The sequence below is a fragment of the Diuraphis noxia genome, unplaced genomic scaffold (assembly GCF_037042655.1).
Source record: "Diuraphis noxia isolate RWA-SAM2 unplaced genomic scaffold, SU_Dnox_SAM2 contig0003, whole genome shotgun sequence".
Lineage (NCBI taxonomy): Eukaryota > Metazoa > Arthropoda > Insecta > Hemiptera > Aphididae > Diuraphis > Diuraphis noxia.
Genome location: NW_028301713.1, coordinates 46,579,620 through 46,605,188, shown reverse-complemented (window position 1 = coordinate 46,605,188; position 25,569 = coordinate 46,579,620). Strand labels below are relative to the sequence as shown.

Sequence of the window (25,569 nt, the reverse complement as noted above, 5' to 3'; positions counted from 1 at the left end):
CGCTCTTGCTAGTTCTGTGCAATTCTTAACCGTTTTTGTGCCACGGGCGGCCCAAGTCGGTGAGGCGTACAGTATCTTACTGTTTGCCACACAGCCAAGAAGCGCTCTTTTACTTTGCGATGGTCCGCCAAGGTTGGGCATCAGTCTGCCTATGGCTTTCGCTGAATCGGTAGCCTTGCGGGAGGCCTTGTTGAATATGTTTAGTGAACGAAAGCCGCGTGTCGATCTCGACGCTGAGGTATCGCATTGACCTTATTTTAATCGGAATTATGTGTCCTTCGACCAGGAGTTCCGGGTTGTCGTATATGTTCTTCCTTGTCAGAACTACGGTCTCGGTTTTTGCAGGGGCTAGCTTCAGTCCATTTTCTTTCATCCAAGCCGATACCTTTGCTAGTACAGGATTAAGTAGAGTGGCAGCTGCTTCGCCTGTGCGGGCGATACCTATGACGCACACATCATCGGCAAATGCCACGAGTTGGACCTCCGACGGGGTTTCCATGTCCAGTAAATCGTCGTAAAAGACATTCCATAAGGCCGGTCCGAGGACCGAGCCCTGGGGAACGCCGCACGTCGTACTTCGACGGTGGAGTGATTCGCCGACCAATATGGATCATTACTGTAGGTAGGATCTTATCATTTTTATGAGGTACGTTGGTACATTCTTGACCCGGAAAGCATTATCCACCTTCTTCCAGGGCGCCGTGTTGAAAGCATTCTTCACGTCAAGTGACACAGCCACGCATATGTCCCGGTGCTGTGCCGCGCCTAAAGCTGCGCCGTGTACGGCGTTCAACAGTCGTTCAATAGCGTCCGAAGTCGAACTGCCTTGGCGAAACCAGTATTGGTTAGGTGATCTATGACCGGTACTATTTAGGTGCGCGTCGAGTCTGGCCAGAATTGGCCGCTCCAAGAGTTTCCCCGAGGAATCAAGCATATCCAGCGGCCTGTAGCTGGACGGTTCGGTTGTCGGCTTACCCGGGCCTTTGTGCAGTAGCACCAGTCTAGATTCCTTCCATCGGGTAGGAAAGGTGGTATTGGCTAGGCAGTTGTTGTAGACACTGAGTAGGGTTAGGTTAGGTTAGGTTGCCATCGGGGCCCGTTGCCTTACCGGGGGGAAGTCTTTTGCAGGCTTGTGCCAGTTCAGCCAGGGTGAAGTCTTCCACGGTTTCATCATCTGCGGTTACTGATTGGCGAGGCTGGAGTGCCCAGTTTGTCGCTGGGGGGTTCGGGAAGAGGTGATCGGCGATCTCCGACTCCATGCCACGGACTTCAATTCCTGGACGTCGACGACCGACGCGTTTGGTAACGACTTTATAAGTAAGACCCCATGGGTCGGAATCAACGGATCTGCACAGGTCGGACCAGCATTTAGCTTGGGAGGATCTTATTGTCTGCCACAATTCCTTCCTCTTGACCGTGTATGCCATTCGGTGAACGTCCAGCTGTTCAGGTGACTCTCTCCTTCGAGCTGCCCTGTGGTAGTTCCTTCGCAGTTGACCGTACTCGTCACGTAGCGTGGCAATTTCTTGGTTCCACCAGTGAGCTTGCTTTCTGCCGAGTGGCGGCGGTGCCCTAGGCGGCAATAGGCGACATGCACGCGTCGCAAGCAGATGTCAAGTATGAAACGAGCTGATCAGCGGCTTGATCAGTAGGCGTGTTTTCAAGTAACGTACAGAGATGCTGTTGCCAAGTGTGAAATTAATGCGTCTATATTGAGCCGTCTGTAGGCCTGCATCCCCTGAGGCGTTCCGGGGGATCGTCCTGATTAGGAGCCCGTACAAACCGGAACTGTATATATCTGTGATCACTCGCTGATTCGACTTCATCCATGACTCTCCAGTGTGTGAGGGCGAGGCGAGGTTGGCAGCGGTGGAACGTGACGTCGATTACCGTCTCGGCATTTATTCTGTGGTACGTATGCTTAGTGCCGACGTTGCCGAATAAATACATACCTACATAAGACATATGCAACTCACGATAATTACACGTGTGGTTATTGATTCTATCTGGGGATACTCGCTGTTAATATTAATTACCTATTGATTTCGCAGTCTTCTACACTTTTAAAAATGTTTTTAAAAAAAACTTGCCGGCAGATATAAAATATTTGTATATTACGTCATGATAGTGATTTTATTACCATATAATAAGTTGCATATTCAGCATTTATATTATATTATATTACTCCTATACTGTTTATACTAACAATAATAATAAGTATCATATTACGATCGGTGGGGACTGTCCATCGGTTATTAGCGAGTAGAAATATATTGTACGTCATTACGATTTATACTGTTAATAATAAATGTCTATATAATACGTTTATGTTATTATTTATATTAATAATACTTAACATAATATACTATATTTATGAGTAGTGATCACATAAAATACGCACTTTATTTGCTATTATATTGACAACGTGCTTGGTGCTTCCCATCACATTTTTGGGAAAAATACAAATACAACACGAGTGAAGACATTTCCCATCGTTTGCGTACTACGAATCAAAATTCAGACATTCAATTTTCACTAACGTGTATAAAAAGCTAATGAGGCATTATATTTACCATTGAGGTTATGTGTTTGGAAATCGTTAACAAAGCATTGGTTCAACTGGGCGTGCCTGCGCCTGAATGATCCGCAAACAGCCTATGTGATCGTGATTTATTGAAGCAAAAATCATAGTTTGACGTGTACGAATTGGATAGATTTGTTCAAGAGCGAATCTTCAGAGTTCCGAATTTGGTTCAAGAACAATGCGTGGCGTATGACAGAATTATGCATGCTATCACAAGCACCTGCGGTGTATTGTATTTTCTGGATAGGAGGCGCAGGCAGAACTTTTCTCATTTCAATAATTTTGGCAAACATTCAATCACGAAATGATGCTGCACTGGCAATCACATCACCCGGAACTGTAGCAACTCATCGAGATGTTAATGGAACAGCGCATTCAGCACTAAAATCAAAAAAAACATCCAGAATGGGTGAAGTACTTCAAACATGTAAGCTAATTATATGGGACGAATGTACTATGGTGCACAAAAAAGCATTGGAAGCACTTGATCCAGCAAGAGATATACGAGGAAATCAAGAGCTCTTCGGTGACGCACTCATTTTAATTAGTAATTACTGTCTGGTGATTTTTGACAAACACTATACTAGTTATACCACGTTCAAAACCATCTGATGAGCTAATAAATGCATATCTCAAATCATAAGTCATCTATCTATATGTATAATAATATACTGCCAGCATAATCACAAGAAACGAATTTAACACATATAGTTGGAGACATATAAAGAGGTAGGATTTTTAATGGGCTACGAAGTGCACTGCAGGTCCAGCTAGTATACCTATTATATAATATAGTTTTTAAAAAACTCGAGCTTGGAAATAATCTGTACCTACTTACAATTCATGTGTTTTGATTGAATTAAACTTGTACAAAAATAATTTCTAACCAATTACCTATACATTTTAGTAAATAGTAGAAATAATTTGTTATGGACTTATGGTCCACTATAATCACCAACATTTAGTAAGTGCTTTACGTGCCCTACGCCGAAAATAGGCGAGGGGGGAATATCCACGATTTGACGAATGCACTACCTAAATAATTTCAAAAAATATAACTGTTTTTAAAAATATTTTTTTTTTACATAGGTAACTAATTAAAAAACAATACCTACAATTGTTCTAAGAAATTCAATTTAGTTAATTTTATCGTTATTTTTTTATGTTTTTAATAATAAAAATTTGTTTTTCAGAAAAAATATATAAATCGGTGATATCAATATGCAAAGATATTTTTACGATAAACAGAAGCCGGCAGAGGAGATAATATAGTACATCAGCAGTCCATTCAAATTAATCAAATATTTTTAAAAAGTTGTAGTGTATGTAAAATATAATAATACATACATTCGAAGAGTTTTTGGACCACACAAATAAAATATTTAAATCACAAAAGAAAAACTAAAACCGTTAATTTTCGTTTATTATTGTATGATATTAGTTATTTATATACCTACATATCTAGAAAATGTATAATATGAATGTTCTGTTGAAATTTCAAGTTGATAGCTACAGTTATTAATTTTTGAGTTACCATTAAAAAAAAAATCAATTTTCATTTTTTTTTACCTACATTATTTTTGTTTTTCTCGGTTATTTTAATTTAAGTACTGAGTATTTTTTATTTATGACCTCAATCAAATTCTGTTAGGTACCAGAAATCACCCTCAAAGTTGACAATCAGAGCATTTTTACTGTTCGGAAAGGTAGTGAAAGGTATGATGAATTGATGACAGACACAAAGACACAATAAAATTAAAATTAAAACCTATTATTGTAAAATCAATACATCATCATTGGACATTGATCCAATTATTAGTTTTGGCTTCTATATGGGTAAATAGGTATACTAAAATTAAAAACGAAAACTATTGTAAATAAGCAAACCTTTTAATATACCTACCATAAAAAAAAAATAATAATTTAATAAATGCATTTACTGTTTACTGGTCTAAATAATGTATATAATTATATTTAATAATATATGAAATATGAATAAATAAATTTATCTATTGTATGGTATTATATTAAAGTGAAATAATGCGCTTAACAAGAATGATTGATAGAGCCAACTAGAGGACGCTAGACTATTATAATTTATTATATTTATACAACGTCCATGGCGGTTTAATTGGTTCCAAGGAGGTTGTGACGGTGAGAAAGTGAGAATGTGTGTGTTCGAGAGAGAGAATAGATCAAATAACCATGAACTACAACAACAAAAATGGCTATGTTAGTGACAACTGACAAGATCTTTTTATGTAATTTTTCAATACTTCAGTGGTAATTGTGTCATTTTTTAAATATTAATTACTTTTTTATTAATTCAATTAGTTTTAACTGTTTTAACTAGTTAATGCAATGTACAATTTTTGATTAAAGTTGTACAAATTAACACGTACGCGTAAATATGTATGGTATAACAATTACAACGGTCGGATAAAACCATCTGATACCTTTCAACTTTTCCAAAAGTATGTACATATATGTTTATTTATTTTTACTATTTACCGTTGGATGATTGTTGTAATAACTAATACATATTTGAGCTCTTTTATTTAATAAAATATTTTAAAATGTTTTGGGTTCCAAATAGAATAACCTTACAATATGTTAACCCTTGGGTAAAATTTACATTGTGATAACACGAAAAATTAATGATTACTCAAAATATTTAATATTAGAAACATAATTTTAATCTATACAATAAGTCATATCACAATAAAAAATATATCATTACTTTTATTAATATTGTAGAATAAAAATGTCTGAGGGAAGATTTCCATCTTATCATCATTTACCCCCAGCAGCCCCAGCACCTCAAAGACATCATTTGGCAACTGCTGCAACACCTTCTGTTCCTCATCCACTTACATTCCATCCTCCTGCAATTTCTCATCAGCTATCTTCATGGTTTACTAAACAAGGTAAATAATTAATTGAATTGTTCTTTGACAAGTGTTAAGGTTAATTGTTATCGGATTATAGATATGGCAGCTTACAGAAATACACCATATGCTTCTTTACACAATATTGCTGCATTGCAGATGCACAAACCCCAACATACTCCTGTAATTGATAGGTGGATGGATTCAAGAAATAATATGCCGCCACCATCTAGGCCTGATCCACCATCTCCTAGTCCAGCGCATTCTGCAAATGTATCACCTAGTTTTTCATTATCTCGAATTGTTGAGATTGATCTTACCAAACATAAAAAAGAATCAGAGCAAATGTCTATTGACTTGTCCTCAAATAATAAAAAGTATGAAAGTTTTTCTTTTAAACGAGCCAGAGATCAAGTAAATAGTCAGATAAATTTATCTAATGTAGGAACTATTGAAGAGAAAGCAATAAGTGTTATAGCACCAAACCCTCATAAAGTTATTAAATCTGAAACCAGATGTGATGTCACAGATAATATAAATATTCAAAAAGTAAAAAATGTTAATAATGAAGGTTTTGAAAACAAATGTAGTAAGCATGATATTAAGATATCTTGTGATTTAGTAGATAGTCCTGTAAAAGTTGAAGTTGAAGATACAAATAATGTTGAAAAAATGTTAGAAAACATGTTTCAAACAAATGAGTCTGAAAAACAATCTGTTATTAAAATTGTAAAACCGATGAAATCACCATCACCTTCAATGATGAGGGCAGAATCTGTAGAAAAGATACTTAAATCACCATCTCCTATACCTAGAATAGAACATGATAAATCTGAGGATTGTATACCATCTGAAAATTCTTCAAAAAAAATTCATGACACACATTCTCAAATTCTTGAAGTAGAAAATAAATTAGAAGAATTATTTGGTGGAGTCATTACATCAACTAGTACACCTGATCAACAAATAGTGATTGACAATAAATCAAAACCAATAATTCCTACCAAAAGGCCTTATAATAAAAATAAAAAACAATTTAATAAAAACAAAAAAAATCTACCCATAGTTGAAAAATTAAAACCGTATGTTGAACAACCTATTAAAAAATATAAAGGTCCATTGATAAGAATCAATGGTGGTAACATAGAAAATCCAACAAGTTTTGTTATAATTAACCGAAATATTCAAGATGACGAAGACTCATTAGATGGTCGAAATATTAATCGAAAGACTTACTGTAAGTTTTAGTACAAATATTTGATAGATGTTTTTTTCTTTTACATAAATTTATTTAATTGTTTAATTTTTTCTAAAAGCATATAAATCTAGTGTTTGCAATGGTGAAGATAAACCCGATGTGACCAATTTAGAAATTAGTGATTGGAAATGTGTATTCTGTTCGCGAGGACCTCATGTAAGAGACATTGGCTATGATCCTACTGGAGATCTTTTTGGTCCTTATTATGTCAGTATACCAAAGATAGTAAAACCAAATGATAACCCTAAGCGAAAGGTATTTAAATCACTTTTTTATTACTAAATATATTATATGGCTAAAATGTAATTTACAGAAATCTAAGCATAATATAAGTGATAATGATACTTCAGAAACATTTATTGAGGTATGGACTCATGAAAATTGTTTAGTTTGGGCATCTGGTGTTTATATGGTCGGGGATAAAATAGTTGGGTTGGAAGATAGTGTGAGAATTGCAAAAAATACTGTGAGTATTTTTATGTAATATTGAAATATAGATTATATTAAATCATTTTTTTTTGCATAGATTTGTGTTTATTGTGGTGATAATGGGGCTAGTATTGGATGTACAGCACGTCACTGCAAATCATGTATACATTATAACTGTGCAATACATGTTGGTTGGCTTCTTGATAGTCAGAATCATATGACTATATGTAATGTGCATAGGGTAATTATATAATCTTAACATCACATTAGGTTTTTTTAATTAATATATTTATTTTTACAGAATTCTCTCCCTGCAAGTAGTTGTCATTAATGGAGCTTTTTTGCTTCATGTATTATTATATTCAAAAAATAGGCTTTCCGAGTTTTTTATTATCGTATATAATATTGTATTATGGTTACAAGGTCATCAACTTTGTTATGAACTTACAAGAATTGACCATTAAGTATTTTCTTATGCATATATTATCATAATATGTGTATATTTGTTAATATATTTGTGTATTTTAATCTATTATAATTAAATTGTTTAGTTTTATAATGTAAAGAAGACATACTAATGAAATCATTGCAGTAAACAACAAGAAAGTTTATTTAACCTAAAAAATATTCAATTATATCTATTATTTTAGAGTTGAAAGAAACAAAATTGCTCTATCATAGTCCATATATTGTGCCACATTTTGGTGTATAAACTATATAAGTACATGAACAAAATAACTCGTGTTCATGAATTTATTTTAATCAAGTTTTGTACGAATTGTATTATTTTATTGATTTATTTTTACATTATCCTTAATTGTTTTTATTTTATATAACTGTATACGTTAATTAATTAATTAGGAGAAAAAATCTATTATTATAATTTAAAATATTAAGTTAGTATTAGAATTTCTTAAGATATTATATTCTTAATAAATATCTGTTGGACTGTGATGATTAATGAGTAACATACTTGGTTTTGAATGTAATAGTAATATTCAAATAACAATTTAAAAATGTGAACTTGAAATAGTAAATTTTAATTTAACATTGATAAATAAATACTTAAATAACTTCATTGAATAATTAGACTGGTGATTAGATTTTACTTAAAAAATACTCATAATATTCTAAAATGTTATCATTTTATAAATAGTTTTGTTAGATTCCTTATTTTACCTATACTAATTACAGAATAGAATTAAACTTAAATAGTACCTATGCATTATTCTATATTAAATCAATAATACTCCTGATAATTTAGTTTTAATTTTTGCCTTGTTTAAATTAAGTAAATATAAGGTTATCTTTACTCAGTTTAATATAAATTAATTTTAAGTTAATAGTATAAATTATATTATAGAGTTGATTACATGGATCTGAGATACTTTTGACAATATTGGCAGTGGGGTTTTATAGTAGTTTATGGAAATACTTTGCACATATCTGTTGTCAAATGTATGTAATTTATTCTATTTAACCTTATAATCATATATATAACTATTTATATGTGGTATAAGAAAAATATAAATTATAATATACACAAATACACAACATGTATGTACATACATATACATATGTATGTATAAAATATATAAATAACGATTTAAAGGTATTAGAGATTGGAAATGTAATTTTCTTATTTAGACCTTATAAATCTGTGCTAAGATTGATTGTAATAATTTATTAATCATTTTATTTATTTATTAAGATAATTTAACTATTGATAAAACAAACAAACTATACATCTAAATTATGAGTTCTGAACTTTGAATTGATGTCATTCTGTTAATGGACACTCCTTATCAGCCTCCCCTCAAGCATAACACGTCTACTTATCTTATTCTAACATAACTTTTACTTATTCTGTTGTACATTGTTCTTATATAATATACAGATTGTAAATATATGCTTATATGATAAAAATTCTTACAATCTGAGGTTAGAAACGTTAGAACTGACTAGCGTAAGACCTTATGGTTTGAACTTTAATGCTACAAAAATAAAAAACAATGTTGTTTAACAAAACTCAAAACTATAGATATATTTTCGTTGCTACTTATGATCTACTTAGCACGTGCGACTATAATCTATCCGATACATGGACAGTGATAAGTGGGGTTTGAACAAAACTTGTTTTTAAAATTATGTTTTCGGATATAGCAAGATATAAATTCGATATGATATGATTATTATTTATTATCGGAGTAGGTAATAAAGATAAATTAGCTGTGGCACAATGACAATATACGCATGATGTAGCAACCATAAATTAGAGGGACAAAAATATGCAACAATACAATAATCAGTGTTTAAGTGTTAAGTCCCATTGTTTATGAAGATTTTTATTATTCCAAAACGAGACCGTCAACTGTCACAAGAGAAGTTGATATTAGGTCAACTATACACAATAATAAATGAAGAGTTCTAAATTGCAAAATTATGGACAAGTAAATTCATGAGACTAAATCGTATTATGAAAACTTTATATTGATCCGATAGTGGGCGCTTATATTCAAACATCATTAGTCCAAGTCATTGGGCAAAATTAAAAAAATACAAAATCAAGACAAATGGTACATAATATACACTTTTGAATCATCAGTGATGCCATTAGATCTATTCCGAAAAGAACGTGTTTGACGCATTTCTACATGATTTGAAAGAATCATCCATCAATAACGACGTAATTTTTTTACGAAGTTATTTTTCATTCATTAAAAATTTATTTTTATTCAAAATCGTAGTTTTATAATATTAAAATAATAAGAATACACATATTAAAACAAACCTACAGGTAGATCATTCGTAACAACAGTTTCATCATTTACACATTAAATATAGGTACGGTATGGGATAAAAAACTAATATTTTTTAAAACAGAATTAGTAATTCGAAACCAGGATAGTCGAATTGTACTTTTACCTACCTACAAAGAAATGGTAGAATTGCACTTGGGTTAAAAAAGGTAATAATCTAACTGCATTCGTTAACCAAAAATAACTTAAAAATTATTTTAAGGACATACACATCTAACCCTTTATTAGGTATCTAATCAATAATGGTCATACCACTTGAACTGTAATGATTAATAGCTTGATAATAACTATGATTATAAATTATAATTAACATTTAATACCTAATTATTGAAGTATTGAATCGTCCGAATCGATGTGCCACATATGCTCAAATACTCTCATAGTTATCTTCAATTATAACTACAGAGCAGTTATACAGGAATCATAACACATGCAGACTAACCATATAGGCTGAATCCAGAGGGTGCTAAGGGGCTATAGCCCCCCTCTATTGACTGCATGTTTATTTTAGCTACTATAGCCATATATTATAATTTATTTATAGTAAAAAATATTGAAATATTGTCAAGTAAACATATAAGTAATCCTTATCAGAACTTAAATCTATAATCCTTGTACCTAATATATTTTTTCTTATATTATCATGGTTAAAAGGACGTTATTATATCCGCATGTGTAGTCTCCGTTTTACAAGTGTGGAACATATCAAATTATATGATCAGCAGATCACGTTTAACTCTGTTATAGTTTAAAATTTAGAATGAATTGGCCTCTTATAAAAATTAAAGGTAAGATTATTATCTAGATTCTAGAGCATCATAAAATACTCATAACTCGTTAAAATATAATTAAAAGCCCATTAACGTCTTCTTAATTGTGAAGTGATCACACATCTGCGATTAATAAATGTATAGCACGGTACTTTTCGTTAACACGAGTCTTGGAATCTACCTTTTACAGTTGTGCCAATAACTACTATCACGCCCCAAGAAGGATGAAGTTAAAATATTGGAGTCATAATAAATAAATAAAAAATGTTAATACATCTATATAATTTGTTGCTTAATTTGTTACAAACATTATTTTAGGCACAACAAATTTAAATAAAAGAAATATTGTATTTGTATTTTTTGTATTTTATTTTATGTGAGACTACCTAGCTCTTCCTCCATACAAAATTCCGGGCTACGCCACTTGACGAAGCGCTTCTGTAATTTTTTGGAACCCACTCAAATATAAAAATTAAACTTAGGTATTATGTTTTAATCATGAAATTGTATTAAAAATTTAATATTTATGTTCTAATACAATCAATATCTATTATGCAAATTTCGACAGTTTCGTTATAACTGTGTGGGAATAACTGTCCGGGAGTGTGCTGGGTATGCGGTGGCACCCCCTAAACACACGGACAATTTAGTGTGGAGTTCAAACGTCGTATAATATTGTGATTTGGCATTGTGTATAATTATTATTGTGATGTAATATTATGAATATAATAAAGTATAGAATTAATTTTTAATTTTATTTATTTTTGAGAGAGAGAAGGACTAAAATATTCGCACCCCCTGAACGTGAAGGCTAGCGGACCTAAGCTGGCCTATGCTGTCCGACATAAAGCATTGTGTGAATAGTCAATGTAATTATAATATTGTAATCGGCATTCTACACAATATTTTGTATACCCCTAAATCAGGCTAATCACGGCTCGAACAAAATCTGCCCACCTTGCGAATTGCCTCGCGCCGACCAGCAGCCATATAGGCATATAATTACCATCACCTATAATAGTCTAAAATCTATGTTTGTATACTCGGCGACCGTCGACGTGTTCTATCGGAGGACAGAGTATAATACTATAGTCTATAACAGGGGTCACCAACTGGCGGACCGCGGTCCGGATACGGACCTCGAGCACTTTTTTTACGGACCGCGCGCTCGTTTTCATTTTACATTGATTAAATTCATATGCGCCATACTGGCGAGGGAAACGCGCCATCGTCGGAGTGGCGCGTATGAAACGGGCCTTATCCACGGAATAGTTTTTATCTAGTTTAGATCTAGATATAGAAAACGAACGTTTGCACTTTCCGAACTTAAATACTGTTTTTGATGACGCTGAAGATAATAATGATATTGATCTCAATCATTATTAATTTTATAAAGAAACTTAAATCTGAATTTGAAAATAGATTTACTGATTTCAAAAAAATTGAGAATGTAGTGCAAATTTTTAATAATTGTTTTTCATTACATCCCAACGGCGAATGGAGTAGTGAAGCCACAAGCGTTTTTGGCTCTAATAAAGCTGCCCTACAGATGGAGATAATCGAATTCCAGGAAGACATGAGTTTAAAGGAAAAATTTACTCAAGTCACCAACACTTTACAGTACGATCAATTCTGGATGAAATACGTTTGTTCAAGTAAATACCCAGAACTAAAACGCCTGGTTTCAAAACTGTGTACAATGTTTGGATCAACATATGTTTGTGAAGCCGCTTTTTCTAAGATGAACTTTATTAAAAACAATTTCAAATCTCGGTTAACAGATGAACATCTTAACGAGTTAATGCAAATCAGTTGCACTAACTTCACTCCAAATATTAGGAAGCTCGTGAAAACTAAAAAATGTAATTTTTCACTTTAACAATGAAATATTTCAAGTATAATCTTTTTTTTTGCAAATTCAATTTAAATAAATAAATATAAATATAAATTTAAAAATGTATATACCTATTTATTAATGTGTGTAAAATACAATTTGAATAAATAAATAAGTATAATCACAAATTTATAAATTATAAATACCTATTTATTAACGTGTGTAAAAGTCATTGAAACTGTTTGGACCGCGTAAAGTTTGGTAAGTTTCAAAACGGACCCCCATAGAAATTAGTTGGTGACCCCTGGTCTATAATATAAACCGATTTGTTGCACAACAACGCGTAGCGTACCGTACCAATCTAAAACGTAGTTGCTATTTGCTTCTTGTTTCAAGGGTTCGACTTCTATAGACTATTATAAAGTAAAAAAAAAACCACAACAAGAATCCAAACTCCTTTATACTCTTTCACTACTAAATCCCAGATTAGGACCTCTAAGGGCTTAATATATTGCTCATAGCCTTAGGGGATTTAAAACAGTGATTTTTTTTATCCTTGTTAAACGGTATCCTGTCAAGATAGAGGAATACATGATGTTCAAGGGGGTACGAAAATAAGGCCAACCCTCCCCCCCAAAGCATTTTTATGTATAGTATACAGCCAAAGAGGGTATAACAGGAAGATCCGACAGAAAAATTCACCTATTACCCCCTTTATAACCGCCATTGGATAGAGGGGAAAACGCAAACTATAAGACGCTTAAAAATAGCGAAAGCTATTTGGACGAATCTGGATGGAAGTGAACGACTATATTATTAATATCCATAATAATTTTTACGGAAACAAGTAATAATGGGTTGTATCTCGAATGATATTTAAAAACTAGTAAACTTGATACAAGAATTGTGATAGAAAATATGTAAAACGTAACATCGGCCACAATAAATACTTCATGGAATAAGTAGTATTTTAAATAACATATGCTATCAATATGTCCAATTAAAAATAAATTTTTTTAAATACGTTTTAATTTTTAGCATAACATCATCCATAAATATGTAAATTTATTGAATGTAATCAAAGATAACAGCATTTGGAATACATTATATATAAACAGTACCTATCTATCTAGAAGGAATAATAGGAGAAAAAGGAATATAGGAATTTGACTAAATGGATTGAAAAATTAATAAATATGCACGACGAAAATTTTTAAATTGTCTATAACTTATCATATTAGTTTATAGCTTATTCCATATAGGTGCCCTTGATATAAAATAAGTTACAACTTAAAATGAAAATCATAATTTTTTCACTTTTAATATTTTAGAGGTGCATCTATTGTTTAATGCGCGCAACATATAAATTAAGAACATGATGTGATCATGTGTTTAATTATTTACATTTATTCCTACCACCTACCGGTAAATTGATCCAGTGAACCAGTAAAGCGATACGAGTTTAAAAAACGTCGTATTTCCTTATCAACATTTTTAATTTTCACTCCAATAAAATAATTAATTTTCTACTTTTTAAGAATAATTCCTCCAGTAATTATTACTGGAATAAAATGAAAATGCGAGGAAGTAGATTTGACGATAAAAAATTCAATTTCCCAGAATTCTTTCAGTAAACTTTATGTCTGATCGTACTATTGGAAAATGTGAATAAATGTAACGTATTAGGTATAATATCATAATTCATAATTATTATCTAAATTCTTAAAGGTACCTATATGATGCGCATATTATATTAGACAAAGACATTTCGCCTTCAATACCATTAAATCTAACATAAAGTGTAAATAATATAATAACAAATGGCAGATAACCAAAACTTTAAAAAAAATTAGCTTGTTTTTATAAAATTATTCTTATATTATATTTTTATTTCCTATACAATAATATTAACATTTAATACATTTACTTTTATAAGCAAATAATTGAATGATTTTTAAAAAAGACACTAAGTCCTGCTGTTTAGTATAGGTATCAAGCATAGGCGGATAGGCCTACCAGGCAACCGGGCATTTAACGGTGGGCCTCCTTTCGTATTTCAGTAATGGAGCCCTTTAATATCATATATTATTAAATTTTTTTCATGTGGAGGCGCCTTTTTTAAATTTTCCGGTAGGTCAAAAATGGCCTATCCGCCCATGCCATCAAGGACTCGAGAGTATCTCGTCGTTGCTCGTTGAATAATATGTCACTGTTGGTAATTATATTTTATTTTAGCGAAGAGAAATCGATCGCCGATCGATACATGGACTTTTATTAAACCAATTTATTGAAGTGAAACTACTGAAACTGCAACCTCTAAACATTTAACATTTCCAATATTTCCATCAAAACATACTCACGCGCGTCACGCCATTCACGGTCATGACGAGTCATGACACGAAATTTTCGGTAGTACCAACCAAATGTACCTAAAAAATAATTTTATTTATATGGTCACTCTAAGCGTATAATTCTATTTGATTGCTATGCCGCTATGGTTATGTATAATCATTTTTACAACGGTTCTTAGATATCTTCTAAAGTCTTAGCATAGAATACAGATTCTTAGACCGTGATTTTGACCTCAAGTATAGATAATAAACAGAAATATTATCTAATACCTATACGGCTATACCTGTGTAAACTATATTGCTAATTAGTAATTACCATATAATCACTATGCAATGTACATAATTGACAAGCGAGCCGGGTAATACTTTATCAATTAACTTTAGGGTGTACATACAAATAATATAGATATGATGTTCATTGCGTATTGGGAATACCCATAGACGATAGACCTTTTACCACCTTTTACTCATAGAGCGGCCCATCCGTTACTCAATATATTGATAGTCGCATGCCGAGTATGCCGACATGGTGGTAGGCGGAAAAAATGGCCACGGAAAAAAAACCCACGGAAAAAAAACCCAAACTAAAAAATACACCCCGGAAAAAAAGCCCACGGAAAAAAAGCCCAAAATAATAAAAGTGCAATCATTGTAAATTGTAATATTTTATAAAATATGGTTGATTGTTGATTATACAATGGATTTACAATCATATAATATTTTTATTTCTGTGATAGAATAATACATTTTTAACAGAACATAAGAATAAAATATTAAAAATACAAAATATTCACGTTTCTGGACTTGTGGTAAACTGGTAACATAATAATAATTATAATATTATATTATAGGTCATACTGTCATACTGTCATAGTCATAATAATATAATAATTTTCAAAATATATATAAATAGGTTAGGTTAAAGTCAAGATGGACATATTTTGGATCAAGGTACAGATTATTCTCTTCACACTTTTCAATTAATTTTCTAAATAATACCTTATAGGTTTCTGATGTTTTCCTTTGTAATAGACAATAAATTGCAGTTATAAATATGCCATCTACCTCTACTCTTATAACATACAGTTGCAAAAATAATTTTGGTGCTAATGAGAAATTACCATCTAGATACCATGTATTAGATTTTGATAAATTTTTCATACCTTCTACAGTACCGAAAATCAAAATTCTTTGTTCAGAATCAATACCATTGTCAAAAATTAAAAAATGTTGATACTCAGGATGACCTGTTGTGCACCATTCATCTGTTAAACGTTAATATATTGAATTTTAAATACAATTGTAATATTAATAATTTGTATATATTAATTTAGGTACGAACCATCAATGACCAAATTCTCCAGACTATTTGGTTCAACTGGATTCAATTTAGAACGTTGATTTCTTAATGTTCTTTTAACACTGTCTTCCACTGGCATTTTTGCTCTTGTGTCACCGTCCAACTTAGAAATTGTTTCAGCATAAACTTCCAGTGGCTTAGATAAACCAGCTTTTGTCTGCTCTTTCATAACACATAGAGCTTTTACCACATCTACCTTGTCATTATCCCCAAAATGGTTATGATCGGATTTTGATACAGGGTCTTCTTTTTGATGATTAGTGTATAATTCTCCTGTACATTTCATTGCAGACCTCTTAGAACACCTCCAAGTTATTTTGGATTTACCAATATGCTTTACAACATATGTAAAGCCGTTGTAGCATAACTTGTCACATCCTTTATTAGATTTTATAATATCCATAGTAGGTAGGTATGTACAAAAATGTATAAAAAAAATATAAAACAAACCGTTAACTTTGGATTTACTGTACTGAGTTAATTATTTATGTAGGTGCTATTACAACAGTCAACAACCAAGTGTTGTATTTTTAAGTGGAATTTTATTCCATTATATAATATTTAAGTCAATTTTATTACCCAACATTTTGATTGGTTTAAGAAAAGTACAGTTTACTTACTTTATACTGATATATATATATATAAAGATATAAGCAACATTAATTAAATTAAATGTCAAAATGCTTATCAAAGGTTGGGTAATAAAATTGAAATTTATTGACAGGGTGTAATATTATTGTGTAAAATATAAATTGTATTGTTAACTATCACACGTAAAAATCTAGTGTTGAATTAACAACAAAACACTTATTAAGGAATATTAATAATCATTTACTTGGATTAATTTAACTCATTTATTAATACAAATAATACAATTATTCAGTTATTAGAATCAATATTTAATACAAAATGATTTTGACATTATAGCTATTTTAAATATAACTTATTTAGGTTGAACTATAAAGTTAATTCAGCTACACATTGGTGTTACTTTTAACTACAAAAATCACATGATTTACTTGTAAATTAACTTAACTGTACAATAATGATAATTAACTATAAAAAGCCAAGTTAAAACAATACAAACTGAAGTTAAAAAGTTTTAAAAAAAAAATTAAATACTATGTATAATATTTAAAATATGTATCTATAAATAAATGTAAATATATTTTTTCGGGTTTTTTTTTTGGGTATTTTTTCCGTGGCCATTTTTTCCGCGATTCCGACATGGTACAGTACAACAGTGATGACGTAGCCCGTTTAATATATACAATAATATATATTATAATAATCTGTATCGTAGCAATAGATAATAAAGTAAGTGATAAGACCGTAATACCATATTATTCGGTCACCACTCAGTGCTATATTTTGAACCATATTGGTATACAAGCCGGTCTTTTAGGTTACAATCACGGTTTAAGATATACTGGTTGCACTACTTTGTGGAATGAAATGGACCTTCTCATAACTGAATGTGATAAGACTGAAGAATTAGTGAGCGCTCCTTGTGGGAGATTTTTGAACCAATAAAGACAACGGTGACGGTCAACGAGTGTCAATGACATAACCATGATATAATTAACATGGACATAACAATATACATATAGACAAATTACATATGACAATAGATATAATGTCAATATGTCATATAGTATTCTCGTCTATGATTGTATTTATTATTTAGTATTAGTATAAAGAATAATATTATTTCAATGTTACTATTAATTGTTAAATATTAATATTTATTATTTAATATTTTAATATTATCCTTCACACCACGGTTTAAGATATTATAGTATATCTTAAGCTGTGCTTCACACTGTTTCACTGTGATGCTCCAACTATGGTGTGTACTCTTCAGTTTTTACTACTCTACTAACTTACTGTATTATTGACCTATAAATCACATACTATATGCCTTTCATATAGTCTGTGTATAAACTATAGGTCTCTGCTATATTATATTATTCTCATGTACTTAAGACAGGTCCCCGAATTCTGAGGATTATAAAATCATAGTCTTATAAACTATATTAAACAATAACAATAGGCAGTGTTATACGTACCATAATTCAATGATATTAAATATTAGAGCACAAGTCCTTGGTCACTAGTGGAATAACAAACATTTAATAAGATACAAGATGTAGTCAATAAGAGTGACAGTTTATAAAAAATAAAACAAGTAAATTAGAAAATAAAAATAGATTATTTAATATAGTATAATATTATTATAAGTATGTATGATAGATTCATTAATCGTTGGTTAATTTTGATAACTTTTTTTTTTATCTATTATTTTTTTTATTCTCTTGATTTATTATATATGTGTACTGACGCATTCTCATAGTTATATAATAAGTAAATAAATCACTCATAACACCAGATTTATGGTCGGGACATGGAAATATTAATTTTAAATTATTTATTTTAAAGAATTCTTCAAATGTATCTTCAAACAAATTTTGAGAACTTGCGTGCTTAACAAAACAAGATTCTAATAATTTTAAAATATTAAATAAATTTTGGTCTGGATTTGTCAAAAACCCACGAGATTTCAAGTTTACCAAAACTCCTTCTCTCTTGGAAATATTATCATAATCTTTTAGATTACTTATACAAACTTCACATTTCGAATGCTTTATCAAACGTCTTGCTATATACCTAAAAAAAAAAAAAAAAAAAAAGTAGGTAATAAAAAATAAATAAAATATTTTATTAAACAGAAGTGAAATACAAACCCTGCTAAATAATAAACTATACATTCAAAAGATGTTGAATCAGCATAATTGTGATCAAGAAAAATATCATCACAATCATAATGACCATCTTCTAAAATTTTATCAATTTTCTCTTTTAGTACATTAATTTTTTTTATTCTTTCTGGTAAATTATCAGGATCTTTAACAATTTCTTTTAAATCAGATAATGTGATTACTGGAATATTTTCTAAACACAAGTAAAATAATTTAAAAATCAAATTTTTTATAGCCATATTATATTATTTGATTTTGGAATTTTCATGTTTAAGCTAAAAAATGTAAAACAGTTTACCGGTTGAAATAGAACAATTTCCAGTTTTAGGAGCCTTCACTAGTGAATAAACTGATGATATTCTATACAGCTGTAGGAATGTAGGAGTGGCAGGATGATCATTAGGGCCAGCTACCTGCCTAATTATTCCAAAAAATTTCTAAAATAAAAGAATATTTGTATTTTAAATATAAATTTAAAGTTTATAAAACGTATATTATTACCTCAAGACAGTCTTGGTTCAATTTACCAGTTAGAACATATATAAAGTTACATTCGTTTAACAAATAGTTCGATAAATCAATGGTTGATTCTAAACTTATTCTCAAACCTTCCGCAGTCGCCTTTGTCAAGAACTCATTTTTATTTATAAATCCATTGCTCATATTATATTCCTACTCATTTAACCAAGTTGTAGCCGTTCTTAAAGTCTATGGAAATATAACTTTTTTAAATAATAAATATTATTTTATAGATAGCCAAAACCAAAACTAAAAGTTAAAAACTACAAGAAAAAATAAAATTAAAAACGGTTTGATGTTAACACAAGTGCTCAAATACTACAACTAAAATACTTTACCGCTGTGGTTATTACACTTTTTCTGAAACACAAATTAATGATTTATACTACTACTAAAATACTTTACCGCTATGACTAGCTTTGCCAAATCAATGCCTATTGGAAATAAAATATTGAAATTAAAAACAAAAAATCAAATAGATGTACATCACCTTTAACTGGTCCTTTCGAAGCAAACACTGCAATTGGCTGGGTAAAATTTTCTGCTAAGCTTTGCCACATTAGCACAAGTCCATGATCGGCTTTATTAGCTTCTTCACAATTCTTTTACTTCATCTCCAAAATCTTCAAGACCAGAATATGTAAGGGTTCTACTATTTAAAAAAAATCAATTTAAAAAATGTCATAACTTCATTGTCAACCTGTAATTATTTACAAATAACTTATCTAGTTAATCATCCATATTTTAATAAATAATTACCTCAACATGCTGAATTTCATATGATTGAGAATCAGGTGTATTTTCAAATTTGAAGTATGTATGATCATGTAGTACACAATAAACCCTATTGTTAGAAAAAACTAAATCTTCATTGATTTTCAAAATTTTAACTGGTATGGCACCAGCTTTAAGCTTTGGTCTTTTCAAACAAATCTAAAAATAATTAAAAAATATTAAAAGAAAACTGTGGTTTAAGAGAAAATGAATCTTTATCTGTAGTAAAATGTACTCACGTCTCACAGTATATTTACTCACACCAACACCAGATTCCCAAGTTGTAATAATATCATCTGGATTAAAGTGAGTAGCACATATCCTTGAATTGTGGTTTAAATTCATATTTAGTGCTATTTCCCATTCATTTTTTAAATTTATAGGTACACTAAATAAGGATGCATTGCGATATGTACAATCTTTTACACAACACTTTGGCATTATAACAGTTGGAGATTATAATAATTAAATAATATTAAATGCTCTTAAGATGTAGAAGTGTAGCCCACATTTACAAATTAAAATTATTCAATAACAATAAAATTAAAGTAATAATTGTATTTTTTTTTTTTTTTTGAGACGTTTTTCTAATATTTATTCTTTTATATTTACCGCCACCGGTGTCTTATAGTAATATCACAAATCACAATAACATAGTATATTGATAGGATAGTTTTCGAGTTTGCCGCTAGGGTTCACTACAATCTAAGTCTACGCGAGTCTTATCGAAAAACATATAGAACGGTCCGTGATCATAAGCAATTTAATATGGGAGTTGTGCAACCAGTATATCTTAAACCGTGGTTATTATTATTATTATTATTATGTGTTATTTATAGATTGTGAGCAACTCATTTTTGTTACATGTTGCTTTAAATTGTACAATACCTAATATTATAATATATAGTACATATTAATGAATACGATTTCGCGTTTATTGTGATTCATTTTTTTTTATTGAATGAACACAATATTATTTATATTATTATTATCGTGTTTATTGATGATTATTTTACAAGATGATAACGGTTCCATGATAGCAATGTCTGGCCGCCGTGATGCGCGCGCACCGGATGCCAAAATGAACATGCTGGCGTAAGACGCTCGTTCTATTAGGGGTCTGTCTATACCATAGACTTAAAGAAATAGACGGAACACTAAGCCCGAGGACTGGGAGGCGTGGTCGTGCCAATCGGATTAAGAGAGATAGAATGAGCTGTATCATGAGAGTGAGAGAAATGTCCTCTGCTCCGAGGACAGCGTTCGTTCAATTTTATTACTATATGAATGATAAGACAATTATTTGTGATAGTATTATTTATACTTTATTAATTTAAAATACTTATTAGTTATATTTAGTCTTATACTCTTTTTACTAGGTAATAAACTTATAACATAACTTACGTCAATAAATAATATGATTACAATTGTGAATTGTTCATAGTTTCTATAAGCAATAGTTATTATATTTTTATTATAGATAAGTTAAGTTTAAATATTGAAAATTATTCTCGATATTTTTCAACGCCCGATCCTCGTAATAAGCTCCGCCCATTTGCACGCGTTATCATGCTTAATGTTCAGTCTATTTCTTTAAGTCTATGGTCTATACGCACTACGCAGTCGATTAGACCACCATCGTCGTTATCATTTTGTTATTATCAAAAACAAAGTTGTTATCATATCCACGAACTATGATTATAATCATAGTTCGTGTCATATCGTATCATCCATTATAATAAATACCTACATTACATTATTTCATAGATTATAATATAACATAATAACATATTATTATATAAATTGTATAATAAATCTTTTATTTTATAATATAGGCACCGATACTTAACTGCTAGTAGAATTTGATGCATATTTTGCATATACAGCAATTGCAATTTTCTTAACATATGTAATCTATATTATAATATATTTTAAAATACGAAACCTTAAAGTACCTATAAGACGGGACTTCTGGCCATAGAAATGGAACTATTTAAAATAGTTAATATTTAGTATTAACTATTTAATATGTCCTTAATAAACTGAAATGGAACATTAATATAAATATAGTATTTAAAAAAATTTAATATAGGTGCCTAAACAATACAATAATCAGAGTGTAAAGTCCTACTATTATGGTAGTAAAAATTATTAATTAATAATTATACTACTATTTGCAAATTAAATGTTTATCTTACCTCAATAGTCAAATAATAATTTTTCTCGATTATGGGGAATTAGGTAGTGGCTCGATAGGGTAGGCGTAATATAATTTTTTATATTATCATGATCAAAGTAAAGTTATTATTGTACTAGTTAACTCTTTAGTTTAAGCACTTTTTAAAAACTTCTAGCACTATTAAAACTATTTTTGACTAACTGAGTTTATTTAATAATGATTGTGTGATCTGTGTACCAAAAAAAAAATATATATTTATTGAAGATAACTTGATATTTATTATGATAGAATGGGTTATTCCACTTTAATACTATTTGTACCTATATGACATACATATATATTTTATGAAACTCTTTTAGTGTTTTGATTAAATCATTTTTTTCAATCAATTTTTTTTGTTTTGAATTATCTTAAGAAAATTGCAATTGCTGTATATGCAAAATCAGAGATGTATTTCAAGTTTTTTCAGTCCAGGGCTAATAATTTTTGCCGCCCCCCATCTGCAATATCAGTATATTGCAGCATTAATTATTAAAATATAAGTATAGGTACAATTTATAACAAAAAATACAGTTACATTTAACATTTAACATCAACAATATCCTTTATTAGAAAAAAAAACAATTACTCAAAATAAAAATATCCGAAATATTTGATTGATAAATTTGCAAAATGTGTACAACAAAATGAAGTATGTAGGTACTTAAAAATTTTTAAGGCGGGATTTTTCACAAGAAAATTCATTAATTATATCTTCATAATCAATTTTTCTGCAGATTTCATTTTCGATGTTGAGAATAGCAAAACTGTTTAAATGATCCTCTGTTAGTCTTGATCGCAAATAATTTTTAATTCTTTTTAGTGTCGAGAAGGACCTTTCAGCAGAACAGTTTGAGGCTGGAAGGCATAAAAAAATTCTTGAAACTATGTCTATGTAAGGAAATAGATCACTTATATTCTTTTCCTTTAATAACATACTCATTTCCAATACTGTACGTGGAATTTGTTCTATACCTAAAAGATAGTTACGGAAATGTCAAATGTTGACAATTGAAATTCATTAGAAAAACTTTCACTTAAATCATTATTATATATTTTACAAAGTTCGTTTGCACTCAAATCCAATTCAGAGGATGAAAGAGTTGTAAACTTCAGTAAAAATGAGAATTTTTCCTTTATATTTTCATAAGATTTTTTCCTTTTTTCCAATTCGGTATCAAGTTTATCCAAAATTACGAAGTAATTGTTCACTTTTAATGATTCACGACTATCAAAATGTACTTCTTCTTCAGGACTTTCGTCATATTGTAATTTCCTTTTTTTCTTCGTATATTAGTCAAATAAGTTTAGCCCGACTTCTCTATAGCTTATTTTTCATATATATCAAACATATTTCTCATTTCTTTAACATATTGGTGTAATGAATTATACACGCGTTAAGTAACTCGTAATCGATGAACGTTAGTACAAAACTACACAACAGTACAACGTACAAGACACACCAAAAAATTGTCTATGAACGATGACACATTTTGTATACAACACTAATAATAATAATTTTATTTTAAACGAGACGTGTATAATTTTCTAATAATAAATGATTATCATAATAATCAATGATAGGCGGTCGATGATTGTCGCTAAACTGAACTCGAAGAAAAAATATCAATGTTTTGTTAAAAATAGATAAACAAGAGTCACGAATCAAAAATATTTCTGCCTCTATATCTATTTTTGCCTCTGTAGTACCTATAGCTTTACTATAAATTGTTTTTATACAGCTATAATTTTATTTTACATTTATTTTGTATACATATTACATATTAAGTACAAAAATAATGTCATATAAAAATAAAAGCGATCTATGTGTAATGTGTATTATATATTATATGGTATATAAAAAATTAGAAATAAAATAAAATAAATTTTTTTAAATCACTAAATACACAACATTTTGGCGCCCTTCAAAATTTTCCACCGTTCAAAATTTGCCGCCCAGGGCTACAGCCCTGGTTAGCCCTAGTATAAATACGTCCCTGTGCAAAATATGCATCAAATTCTACTAGCAGTTAAGTATAGGTGCCTATATTATAAAATAAAAGATTTATTACACAATTTATATAATAATATGTTATTATGTTTTATTATAATCTATGAAATAATGTAATGTAGGTATTTACTATTTATTATAATGGATGATACGATATGATAACAACTATGTTTTTGATAATAACAAAATGATAACGACGGTGGTGGTCTAATCGACTGCGTATAGACACATTGAACTCTATATGATAATATATCATATAGAATTCAATGATAGACAGACCCGTCTATTAGCTTATATGGTCGAAGATTAGAGATATTTCTAATCTTCATGATTATAGTATAGCATAAGCATAGCCCATCATCCATTACTTAATTATCTATGACCGTATCAGAGTAACTGAGTGACTCAGTAACCGAAAAGCGCCACATATCATAGATCACACGGTGGAAAAGTGAAGAGGGCCCGTCTTTTACAAGGTTTAGAGATTATAATTTATTGATCTTGGGTCTATTAGTATAAACTTACTGAAGTAGTAGTAGTCCCTTATTCAAAATAGGAAAGGAAATTGGAATCGCTTACACGCTGTCTTGTCTGACGTATATTTATCATATTTATAGAAAAGAAATTTATAATAAAAGAATTTATTGAAATATTGAACTGTGATGTGTTTGCTGATGTTCGGGGGATATTATGCCGAGTATAAGCGATACTCGGCTTATTGTCATCAACCGACGGCTGGAATGCCTGAAACTACCTATGTTATTTTTAGATTTCTCACAAATTACAGTAAAAATAATAATGGTACTCGTTTAATATGCTACCTACCCATAAAATGGTATCTACCAAAACACTGTATGCGGGTGCCGTGTAGTATGCTACCTACCATAGTTAGGCAAATTTTTTAGTTTTTACCAATAATACAAAATGAAATAGAACTAGGATCAATTATTTATTCAGATCAATGGCGAGTAGTACCTTAAAAGATATAAGTTATC

At 30.2% G+C, this 25,569-nt stretch overlaps 3 protein-coding genes across 3 annotated transcripts; 1 reads left to right on the top strand and 2 right to left on the bottom strand.

Moving 5' to 3' along the window:
* The first annotated feature begins 4,788 nt into the window (after positions 1-4,788).
* LOC107171934 (uncharacterized) lies at positions 4,789-9,068 on the top strand. Its single transcript, XM_089221955.1, has 7 exons — positions 4,789-5,058; positions 5,342-5,511; positions 5,573-6,709; positions 6,789-6,985; positions 7,044-7,196; positions 7,257-7,400; positions 7,461-9,068. The coding sequence occupies exons 2-7, from the start codon at positions 5,349-5,351 to the stop codon at positions 7,488-7,490; spliced, it is 1,824 nt and encodes a 607-aa protein (XP_089078081.1). The 5' UTR covers positions 4,789-5,058; positions 5,342-5,348; the 3' UTR covers positions 7,491-9,068.
* A 6,662-nt stretch (positions 9,069-15,730) lies between these two features.
* Positions 15,731-16,807, bottom strand: LOC149057460 (uncharacterized). Its single transcript, XM_089221958.1, has 2 exons — positions 16,276-16,807; positions 15,731-16,198 (listed from the first exon to the last, which is right to left on the bottom strand). The coding sequence occupies exons 1-2, from the start codon at positions 16,694-16,696 to the stop codon at positions 15,828-15,830; spliced, it is 792 nt and encodes a 263-aa protein (XP_089078084.1). The 5' UTR covers positions 16,697-16,807; the 3' UTR covers positions 15,731-15,827.
* A 1,710-nt stretch (positions 16,808-18,517) lies between these two features.
* Positions 18,518-21,191, bottom strand: LOC149057459 (uncharacterized). Its single transcript, XM_089221957.1, has 6 exons — positions 20,585-21,191; positions 20,331-20,504; positions 19,554-20,223; positions 19,351-19,489; positions 19,038-19,245; positions 18,518-18,960 (listed from the first exon to the last, which is right to left on the bottom strand). The coding sequence occupies exons 3-6, from the start codon at positions 19,713-19,715 to the stop codon at positions 18,585-18,587; spliced, it is 885 nt and encodes a 294-aa protein (XP_089078083.1). The 5' UTR covers positions 19,716-20,223; positions 20,331-20,504; positions 20,585-21,191; the 3' UTR covers positions 18,518-18,584.
* Between the last annotated feature and the right edge of the window lie 4,378 nt (positions 21,192-25,569).

Bases quoted from the DNA above. Each gene is read 5' to 3' on its own strand.
- LOC149057459 (XM_089221957.1), bottom strand. From the start codon at position 19,715: ATGAGCAATGGATTTATAAATAAAAATGAGTTCTTGACAAAGGCGACT. The intron at 19,246-19,350 runs GTAAACTGTTTT...ACTTGTGTTTAG, and splicing joins AAATTGTTCTATTTCAACCG to AAAATATTCCAGTAATCACA. The intron at 18,961-19,037 runs GTTTGTATTTCA...TTTTTTTTTTAG, and splicing joins ATAGTTTATTATTTAGCAGG to GTATATAGCAAGACGTTTGA.
- LOC107171934 (XM_089221955.1), top strand. From the start codon at position 5,349: ATGTCTGAGGGAAGATTTCCATCTTATCATCATTTACCCCCAGCAGCC. The intron at 6,710-6,788 runs GTAAGTTTTAGT...TTTTTCTAAAAG, and splicing joins TATTAATCGAAAGACTTACT to CATATAAATCTAGTGTTTGC. The intron at 6,986-7,043 runs GTATTTAAATCA...TGTAATTTACAG, and splicing joins ATGATAACCCTAAGCGAAAG to AAATCTAAGCATAATATAAG.
- LOC149057460 (XM_089221958.1), bottom strand. From the start codon at position 16,696: ATGGATATTATAAAATCTAATAAAGGATGTGACAAGTTATGCTACAAC. The intron at 16,199-16,275 runs GTTCGTACCTAA...AACGTTTAACAG, and splicing joins GGAGAATTTGGTCATTGATG to ATGAATGGTGCACAACAGGT.